The sequence below is a fragment of the Heteronotia binoei genome, chromosome 16 (assembly GCF_032191835.1).
Source record: "Heteronotia binoei isolate CCM8104 ecotype False Entrance Well chromosome 16, APGP_CSIRO_Hbin_v1, whole genome shotgun sequence".
Lineage (NCBI taxonomy): Eukaryota > Metazoa > Chordata > Lepidosauria > Squamata > Gekkonidae > Heteronotia > Heteronotia binoei.
This window is the reverse complement of record NC_083238.1, coordinates 21,723,903-21,734,936: the sequence shown is the minus strand read 5'-3', so window position 1 is coordinate 21,734,936 and position 11,034 is coordinate 21,723,903. Positions and strand designations below refer to the sequence as shown.

The 11,034-nt window shown below is 39.4% G+C and overlaps 1 protein-coding gene across 11 annotated transcripts in view; it reads right to left on the bottom strand.

Annotated features, from left to right (window-relative positions):
* Positions 1-1,669: 1,669 nt before the first annotated feature.
* Positions 1,670-11,034, bottom strand: part of PKP4 (plakophilin 4) — a 173,981-nt gene continuing 164,616 nt past the window's right edge. For 10 of the 11 annotated variants that reach the window (XM_060257373.1, XM_060257372.1, XM_060257374.1 and 7 more), the window contains 5 exons: positions 10,794-10,878; positions 10,545-10,662; positions 7,859-7,990; positions 5,221-5,294; positions 1,670-2,689 (listed from right to left, as the gene is read on the bottom strand). In XM_060257373.1, coding sequence (XP_060113356.1) covers positions 2,441-2,689; positions 5,221-5,294; positions 7,859-7,990; positions 10,545-10,662; positions 10,794-10,878 — 658 coding nt within the window. In that variant the 3' untranslated portion in view covers positions 1,670-2,440. The remainder of the gene's footprint in view (positions 2,690-5,220; positions 5,295-7,858; positions 7,991-10,544; positions 10,663-10,793; positions 10,879-11,034) is intronic. The other variant, XM_060257380.1, reaches the window with a different exon arrangement.

Below are 11,034 nucleotides of genomic sequence, written 5' to 3'. Positions count from 1 at the left end.
TCTATCTATCTATCTATCTATCTATCTATCTATCTATCTATCTATCTATCTATCTATCATCTTGTAGCCGAAGGCTGGGATGGAAGATGCTACAAGTTATGATGTCAAAGTAAAAAATGAAGGCTAAAATGCAATACTTTTTAGAAACAAAAGGTGTTTCTATTTAAAAATGAGATGCATTTCTGCCCTCTTTAACACATCCACATATATATAAGAACCGAAATGGATTTTATTTGGCCATAGGTGATATGAAACACCTCTCCTGGAGACCCTGAAGAGCCACTGCCGCTCTGATAGATCATACTGACCGGGGTGGCCAAACTTGCTTAGTGGAAGAGCCACATAGAAGAAACGTCAGACATTTTGAGAGCCGGAAGGAAGGAAGGAAGGCAGGCAGGAAGGAAGGCAGGCAGGCAAACAGATGGGGAGGAAGAGATGGAAAGAAAGCAACTTTAACTTTAAATGCATTTTCCAAGCCACTGGCTGGCTTGGAGAAGAGATTTCGTGAGACAAATGCCTTCTCCAAGCCAGCTGATGGGGTGGTGGGGGCTTCAAGAGCCACATAATGTGTGAAAGATCCACATGTGGCTTCCGAGCCACAGTTTGGCCACCTGTGATACTGACCTTGATGAGCCGATGGTCTGATTCAGTATAAGGCAGCTTCATCTTCTGTGGAAAAAAAAAAAGGCTTCTGGCATAGATTTCTCCTATTGCATTTGGATTGGATCCCAGGAACAGCTGGTAGAGATTGATCTTACTCACCTCCTCCATCTTCTACAGCTCCCCATACCAGCTGAAAAGCTATAACTGAGGATTAAGGAGACCTTTGGGAAAAGAATGGAACGCAGTGGGCGCCATAGCTTGAGGGGGAAATGGCTGCTGAGGCTCTTCCCTCCCTTGGGCAAGTACCTTCTGCTCATGCAAGTGCTACTTTGGATCTAATTCACTTTCTTCTACCATTATAAAAAATGGCAGCTGTAAATCTTGGAAAATAAACATAGATGTAGGCTTGAAAGTGATAAATTGTTGCCTTTTCTAGCCTCTTGTAAGCCTTAAAACGAGTAATATTGTGTCTCTATGCAAATCATTGCCTAGGTATAGAACAGCACAGTCCTGAAGTCCACTGAAATCAATGGGCTTAGAAAGCTGCTTGGGTTGCACTTTTTAGATTGCTATCTATGAAGCAGTAGAACAAACAGAAGCAAACAGAAGAATAAATAAATGTGGTTTAAATGTTTAACAGTTATTGCTAGACAAGGAGGGAACATTAATGCAGTTAATTCATTCTCATTTGTGAAAGCAATATGTGAATTTTTGCGAAAGATGAGCTGGTTGACAAATTACTCAATAAAATTTCTGTGAAAGAACAGTGCCTGTAATTTATTCTGCTCATTCAGTTAGCTTCCAAGAACATGATAAAACTGTGAGCAGGACTGGATTCACGGGTACTGAGGAAATAAAAAGATGACAGGGAAGTGCTCCGTGTTAGCTTTTGGTGTGTCTGCTTGACATATAGGAAATAGATGAACTCCAGTTTTTTTTTTTAAAAAAAAAACACAGTCAAAATGCTTTGATGTAGATTTAACAAGATTTTACAATTCACCACAAGTGTTTGCATTTGCTGTAGTTGAAAACTAAACGCAGAAAATAAGAATGAGCAGGGAACTACTTTCCGTGGATGAGACTTCCATATTTATTTTTTCCCATATGCATAAAAAAATGGCAGTGATGTATTTCTATGAAAGAGGCAGGGAATGAGAAAGATGCAGATATATTGAACTGAGGTTTGTGCTTCAAAATTACACCATTCATTTTAAAAAACAAAATGATATTTATTTATAACAATTCCTTATATTTTTGTCTCTTTCTCTCTCTCTCTTTTTTAAAGATGTCAGCTTTTAAAATTGGTTTTTAAAATGACACACGGCATTACAAACGATGGCGCTTTCAACCAATGTGGCATTTCCATATTTACACAAGCTAAAATAAATTTACAATACATGATAGCGTACAATCTTGACATTTAGTAGTAGCAGTAAAACAGGGCATCCATTTTTTTTTCCTGTACAAACTATGAGAATGAGACTTTTATTCACATTTTTTTTAAAAAAAAATCATCAGCAATTTGATCTGACCTATGCATTTCTCAAAACCATTTCTCCTTCCGATTCTCAAACCTTTCATCACGTTGCCCACACCTTCACCAGACTACAGGAACTACAAGTTATTAGATCTAACATCTAGACAGAGCAAAAGTTCTCCCCTTCCAATTCCTTTCATGTCTTCCTGGTAATCCCCTTGAAAAGAAGCTCTTCCTTTTTTTCCCTTCTTTGTAATTCACTTTCACATTTCTCCCTCAAAACTGCAAACCTATGACTCAAATCTCTTCTCAAGCAAAGTTAGAAAGATTACAGTGTTGTTCTTTGTGATTTTTCTAATGCTACACCCAAGAATCAGGTGACCCAGGATACTGTTCTGCTCTATAAGAAGGTCGTCTGGTGGAATAGAAATCTACATAGTTTGTGGTTGATTTCAGTCCGTACTGTGTTGAGTAATCTGTAGCAGCCGAGAAGTGAACCCGATCATCAAAATAGGGGTCTTCGTAGCTATGCGGTGACTGCAAATATAACCTGTATGCATCATAGTTCTTTCTATTGGAATCATCTTGGCTGTAGTACAACTGCTGGTGCTATTGAGAAAGCAGGAGGGGGGAAAAAAGGACATCTCAGTATCTTCTACTTTTTTGAGCTACGTAACAGATCTACATACATAGATACAACAAATATATTATCCGGGAGCTATGTAGTGACTTTTCAGCGCAGACTGCTGTAAAGATATTTCTAGACTATGCCTTCGTTAACTTTTTTTCTGATCCATTATCCCCAGTGAGGTGAGCTTTTTATAGAAATCCCTTACACATCTGAAACCCAACTCTATAGCCTTCCAATATAAGAGACGTTGATTCAACTTGCCTTCATAGATTCTCATATTCCCTAAAACATTATCACAGGTTTCTCATATTCCCTAAAACATTAATCTTATGCAGGCCTGTCCAACTTTTCTTTAACATATGAAACAAATCTCAGCTATGGTCTGCCTGCAACTATTCAAAAACGAGATTCATAATCTGGAACAAGTGTATTTTTTTTTACTTCAGTGGAACTAGGACACGGGTTTTTTGATGTACAAAGATGACCGCTAACTATTGCTGAACAAATACAGCCAGCTTTGTAAGTGCAGGAGGATAATTTTCTACTTTGTGCAATCTTGATTGCGTTCAAGGTATCTGAAGAATCTGACCTGTTTTTTTTTTCCTATTCTGCCCATTTGCATGTTCCCAATTTGTCTAAGTATTAATTATGCCAAAACATCTGAAGAAAGTTAGCCTTTTTTTACTAGTGAGAAATAGTCACCCAAACACAATCTTTAAATGTTTCCTCCACTACTCTATTAGGGGCCCATGCTGCGCTGCTTCATCAACCTCCTCCTGCTAAAGGTACTTATAGTGTTGCTTCTTTTTCGCCTTGCTCATTCTTGGCTAATTGCAAATCTTCCTGTGCTGCTGACTTTCTAATTTTGCCCTTCTGCAGCAGTACTTGAGGAATTTTTAATTAGTTATTCAAGTGAGGGGGACCGTTCTTTCCTAACTATCGAAACGCATAATTTGCAAATATTCATTACAACTGTAAAAAAACTGCATAATACTTTGGTACAGCACTGTCTTCTTTCCAATTCCTTGCCTAGGATTAGTTATGTATCCTCAAGGTCATCTTCATTTTTCATTTTTGCATAAGGTATGCCCTTCCTTATTGGGAAATAAATCAGATTTCACAGGATGTTTTGGCATAAATAGCCCAGTGTTCTACTCTCGCTTTCTATCTGTAGAAAGCGCTTCTGCTGGTGGAAAATGGTAGGAAGCTTTTACTGAGCCCCCCCACCCCCTTTCCCACTGCAGACCCCAGTAAGCCCAGCACCACTGATCCTGGGGTACCAAGGGGTGCAGTGAGCTGCAGCAGAAAAGGGGAGGCAGGAAAGTTCTGGGAACTAAGTCGGCTTTAGAGTCACAGGATGCAACCCAATGGGTGCACTCGTATCACGCTAAATAATTTGTTTTGCAACTGGATTTTTCACTATGTAAGAACAACAAAAATCCAGTTGCAAAATGCATTGTTTAGTGTAGTGTGAATGCGCCCAATGTATGCCACTTGCACAATGCAATGACTGAATTAAACGAAGCTTACGTTGCCAAACCGTTGAGGAATCTTTGCTGAGATCGCACAAACCAAGTCTCAGACCTTTTCTTAATTGTTTAGCAATAAGCATAGCACAAATGCAGAATGCATGACTATGTGGGACTGAACGCACACTTCCAGAATAGAGTTTATTTCCCAGGACTGTTGTGCCTCAGCAAGTCGCTGTAAATTTCGTTCTTGGTGGTCAGCAGCCAACACATGAACACCTCATGGGCAATGGGAGTCTGCAACAAGTAGAGATCCCCCTCCCCTATGGAAGCATGCTTTCGCCATCTGGTTGGAAGGATATAAGCTCCTGTACTTCCAGTTCTTGGCAGCTAGTATAAACAGGAGGGACACTGAGCCACCAAACAAAGTTGCTTGATAGATAAGCAGCTGTGTAGACTAGAGGTAGAATAAACATGCTCGGAAAGTAAAGATTGGAAAAGAAATACTAGAGCCAGTTTGGCGTAGTGCTTAAGTGTGCGGACTCTTATCTGGGAGAACCAGGTTTGATTCCCCACTCCTCCATTTGCACCTGCTGGAATGGCCTTGGGTTAGCTACAGCTCTGGCAGAGGTTGTCCTTGAAAGAGCAGCTGCTGTGAGAGCCCTCTCAACCCCACCCACCTCACAGGGTGTCTGTTGTGTGGGGGAGAAGATATAGGAGATTGTAAGCCGCTATGAGTCTCTGATTCAGAGAGAAGGGCGGGGTATAAATCTGTAATTCTTCTTCTTCTAAAAATCTTCAGTACAGTTTTATTTCATAGAAAGATTTTTTTTTTTTAAAAAAAGGCTCTCTCACATCATGGTAAAATCTTCTGGAGGCTTCTGCAAATTAGAAACACTTATATATAGCTATACATTTACAACTACTTCAGACAGGAAGAATTCATCAATTATAATTTTTAAGAACCACTGCAGCAAAATAAAATCCACCATCATGGTGAACAATACTGGCACCCCTTAAATAAAGAGCTCAGCAATTACCTGCAGTCGCCTATTTTGGTCCCTTGCTGGTGAAGAATAGGAACTGATATAAATTGGTGATGGTTTGCTGGACCCTGCAGGAAAACAGCGGAACATTAGATCCAGATTTGATTTGCTCAGATTTTTATGCTTAGAGAATACAAAATGCCTGTAGGAAAAAATACAAATCTCTTGAAAGTTACCAACTATATAACAAAATGCATTTACTTAAAATCAGTGCAGACATAAATGTTATAGCCTACAACATACAGTGACAATCCTTTTGCAATGCATGCGCATTAGCAATCGAATAGTCCATTCAGAACTATATAGTCCATTCCAAACTACATGTTACAAAAGTTCTATATGGAGCACAGGAATTCTGCTGTTGATTTGTGAAGACTGAGACATTCTGTCTGATAACCTCGTCTCAATAAATCTGGTGAAGGACCACAAGCTCATGAGAAAGGGAGTCTTTGAAATGGTTTACATCAATAGTTCCTTGGGCTCTTGGATTCTTGGCTTAAACTTGACCAATTCTCAAGAAGTTTGATTAGAATGAACATTTCAATATATGCGGAAATGGACTTCATACTTAGTATGTGATACTCTTTTATAGGACTTTTGTAACGGTTTGGAAGGGAATATATAGCTCTGAATGGACTATGCTTGGATTTCTAATGTGTATGCATTGTAAAAGGACTGTTGCTTTATGTTGTAGACTTTAGAACATTTATGCCTGCACTGATTATAAATACATATATTTTGTTATATAGTTGGTAACTTGTATTTTTCCCCACAGGCATTTTATTTTCTCTAGTCTTGATATATACTGTGGTGTACTTTTTGCAAATTTTTATGCTGCTTGCCACTGATCGCTGAAAGTAACACAAAATTCAATAAATGGCATTTTGAAATATTTTAAGCAAAGAAGGCTACAGGGGTGTGTGTGTGTGTGTGTGTGTGTGAGAGAGAAGCATCTCCAAACATAATCTCTGCAAAAGATGGCCCCAGGAAAACAGACCTATCCTCATTACAATGACTGACCTTTCTGATCAGCAGACAACACTTCTTTTTAGAACCTAAAAACAAATAATTGGGAACCCTATTGATTTGGACACGATCATTTATCCCTGCTTGCAGTGGCTTCTGACAGCAACAGAGGTAAGTTGTCTTATACTGAACACCCTGCCCTGATAAAACCAGATGCAACTACACATTTCTGTACCAGACCCTTAAAAAAGAAGTGGTACACAAAAGGGTTTCCCCCACTGTTTGCTCGGGAAGAAAAATCCAACAGAATAATACTCGTCCATTCACGATGAAGAAAATAGAGAGGCTAGCAATGAGGACAAGGGTTTTAACAGGCTCTCCCAAAAGTGTGAATCAGGCTCAGACAAAAAATTAGCAATTCTTTGAGAACCTCTTTGCCAAGAGTGCTGAAGTGCCATTTTATATCCATATTTTTCCTTGGAGGAGCATTTGTTGATAATGTTCCACACTTGGTGGGTGGTGGTGGATTAAAGGTTAAGAACTGCTATCTAATAATCTGCCTATTCATTTATTTATTCATTCTGCTTTATATCCCAGGGGCATGAAGCTCACATTAAAGCATCACAGGAGAATAACGTTGAATCAGAGAACACAACACACAACATGCAGTATCAAAACTATCAAAGGTCACCTCAATCATACACACGTTTCCCCCAGAATAGTCGGCACCAACCATGCTCTCCAGGGCTGCAACACCCTGCAAGGCGCTGACTGAAATGCTAACACTTAAGGTGCATACAAAATAATAATAGCAAGGAATATTTAGTTAACTGTTGGGAATGCATCTTGCAACTTTGGGACAATATCCTAAAGGCTGTTTCCCGCCCCCCCCCCCCCCCCCGTGCTGCGTTTGACTTCCTCATCCTGCTATTTCTAAAATGTAGAACTGGTAGAATGAGAAGATCAGAATCATGCAGGTTTAGCAGCAAATGAACTTAGAAAAACTATCTGAACCAACTAAAACCATCGTCTACTTTGATCTTATGTTTTTATTAAGGTACGAAAATGTGACTGAAAAAAAACCCTGAAATGCTTCAATTCTGTGATTCTGGAAATATTCAGCTTCAGATTAGGGGCTGGGTCAGACAAAACACCTGGAACCATTTCGTGGAAAATACCTTCTCTGGAGTTCCCTCAGGCTTAGTTTGGTTTGTAGGTCTTAGGCCTTTTTTTTCAACTATTTGTACATTTTAAATGGGGCCACACTGAACAGAAGAAGATACAGAAAGGAAGCCCCTGGCTAATGTTAGTCGCTGAATTGAAAGTGCAATTCTAAACCGAGTTACACTCTTCTAAATCTACTGAAGTGAAGGGACTTGGAAGGATGAAACTCTGTTGAGAATAATGCTTTTAGGCCTATGGTTCCAGGGTGAACGAAAGCAGTTTTCTGCCAGATTTCATCAAATAATTATATGGTTCTTGAAAAAAAAAAACAATCAACAGAGGAAAATCGTACAGCAATTTTATATGGGAGGAGAGCCTATGGACAACAGATTCCTCTTTTGGTGCTGCTTTCAGTAGAGTTGGATCCTTGGTTTTTCCCCAAGCAGAATGTGCGCTTTGTAAACAAACAGGACTATCTGCTGTCATCTCATTGGTCCCTTACCAGTACAGATGTCTTTATGTGCAATCCCATCACCTTGGCTATTGTAATACTGCATAGAAGTCTGTGTCCTATCATAATCGGAACGAGGATCTCTAATTCCTAATAGCGCCGGTGATGAAGATGTGCTGCCAACTGAGGAAAAGGCAGTAATAAAGGAGGGGGGGGGGGAGACAGCGAGAATCAGCATCAGACCGAAAAAAAGGGTTTAGAAAAGGCAGAGGATTGATTGGAAATGCTAGTGCTGGCTTTTGCAATAAATTGACTTTGACTACAGTAAAAGTGACAATGAATGCAACTCAGTAACCACGCACACAAAATCTCTAGAAGAAATATTCACATCATGTTGACATTTACAGCAGTGTGTATAAATTATGCTAAGCCTACTTTTTAGTGCTAAAGGTTTGTGTCTGAATTTAAAATATCCTCATTTGCCTCCTGGGGACTTGGTTCAAGACTACTAGAAAACAGAAATACAGGTTTGGTTTGATTTTGAAGGAGAAGGGACTTTTAACAGCTAGGTTTATGTGCAGTTTGACATTCTGTGATTTACCTGTAATTCAAGGTATCCAGTTCTTCAGATGCCTCTACTCCAAAATGGCTGAACGAAGTGTGTTGACTGAACTACTGACTTTATAGTTCTTTTATAATTAATGTGTTGGTACTGTCTGCAGAATAATATGCGTATCTATATACTTTTGATGCTGTGATTTATTGTCTCTTGTAGCTTTCTGCTTACTAAGAATCCCACATTTTATACAGAAATTTAAAAAACTGCTAAAGGCAGGGCATTCTCTTCTGCTTAGGGTTCAAGAAGTACCACACTCAGGGACCAGGACAACCTTGCATAAGGGGACCTAATACTGTGTATGTTGCTGCGCTTACCCTTGATTTTGGATTCACCAGTCCACATCTTGAAGTATAGAGGTAAACGAGGGCACACTGATTACTATTTATTCTGCAATCAGTACATGGTTGGCAAGATCTGGGAGGCACCTACATTGTCTATCAATCCAGCCTCATGTAGCACCTGGAACTACAACTAATCTCCAAATGACTGAGATCAGTTCACCGGAAGAAAATGGCTAATTTGGAAGATGGACTCTATGGGATTATACCCACTGAAGCCCCTCCCCCCCAAACACCACCCTCTTCAGGCTCCACCCCCTAAAAATCTCCAGCTATTTCCCAACCTGAAGATGGGAAACTTACACTATGGGTGTGCACAAAAAACAAAACCCTAGTTTTCAGATTTGGGTCCACTGGACCCCAAAAATATCGATACTTCGCAATATTCCCGAATCCCAATGTCAGTATGAGATTGGGATTTGGGTAAATAATTGGGAAACACAGATTTATTTAGCATTTTAAAATGCCTTCTCTCCACTCGTGGAACAGTGCTGCCTTGGAGACATGCCTCCACAAATGAAGGAGATGCTTCCTCCAAGCTGCACTATGCCATGACTTGGCGATATAGCTAGACCAAATAAAAACTGAATAATATTGGTTTTTATCTGGGCCAGCTATATCAGTAGCTGAATTAGATTGTCTAATCTGATTTGGCTAAATAAATACCCCCAAAATACCAATAGGTATTCTTTGGGTATTTATTTGGTTAGGTTTATACTCAATGCACACCCCTAGCCTACACACACTCACCCCAGAAAAATACTTTCCTGTCTTTATCCTCATACAGCTGTGGATGAACCATTTGTGTGTAATGAGAACTGATCTGCAGGCAAGGAGCAATCAAAGACCAATTATGCATATTCTTAGATGTACCTGGCTTCTAAGCTTCCAAAGGCATACAAAGAATAGTTTGGTAAGGAAATAAGTGCTGATACTGCATCAAGACGTTTAATTCTTGCCAGTAGCAAGGCAGAAGATGCAAGGTGTATTTGGATTGATTTAGACATTCATGTCCTGTCCTCAAGACAGTAGGATACAGAAATGGAACTGTGCCTAGAAGGATTTGTGGATTTATCCAGTCATAGCATGAGTTTCCTGATTTTAGCATTGTAAACAAAGCCAGATTTAAGTAATAACAAAAATTTGCAAAAATAAAGTTCTCATTTTTATATTTACAGTGTCCCTTGTCTAAGAGTAACATCCTATTTTTGTTGTAAAATACCTGTTAACCCAATGCAGTCATGTCATAATCCATGCCAGTGTCTAACATGTAGAATGGATCACCCAGCTCTTTCTTCTCAGAGATTTTTGAAAGTAGAATGGACAAGCACTTATAGGGCAAGATTTAAATCCATGTCATCCTGTACCACAGGATGCTAAACTGATAACCAGTTCATCTATGAAAATGTGACCTCTAATGGTTTTCAGATAGCTCCAATGTTTGTTATCAAAATTCTCCCTACTCAGTACCATCTTCTACCCCATAACATCCTAAACTGGTAATTTTAAAGTGAGAGTATAAGCACTATCTCACATAGAGTCTTTAAGCAGGGGGAAAGTTTCCGGTGAAAAGTTTATAGGCTGACCCTAATAAATTACATCGTAATGAAAGGCTGCAACTGTGAAGCAAAATGACCTCAACTACAGTACGTAAGAACAGGATATTTGGAAGCTGAACAGAGAGTGAATCTCTAAGGTTTGAAAAGGAACACACAGGGACCATTCAGGGAAATTAACATCAAATCTGCTCACGTACCAGGAAAAAGAATTGTTAACTGACCTGACTGAATGATAGGTGACATTTGCTGATTTGTTGTAGACAAGGAGGGATGTGACTTGAATCTGTCACGCTCGAGTGTTGACACTGGGGTAATAAAATGATTTTGATTCCAGCCATCCTGTATAAAAAGAGAAAAGAGGTTACATGAAAAACGAATGGTGTTTCATTAAAATAAATAGTTTAAAGTTCATTACGGAACTGTATCCTCATGAATGTTAATTTTTGCAAAGACAAGTTTTTATGTGCTACCTTTTTATATATGCTTCGGAGATCGCGATATTGCCACAATGTGTTCAGGACCTGGGCTGCTGCCTTGACAACCTTCAGTGATGACCTGGGGGTGGGGGGGGGGGGGAGATTGAACACACAATACTATAAGAAATGTACACCCTCGATATACACCGGAAAGTGAATAGCCACATGCAGGAAAAAAATGGAATTCTTCTAAAATAGCTAATGTCACACTGCTCATGCAGAAGAAAAAAAATCA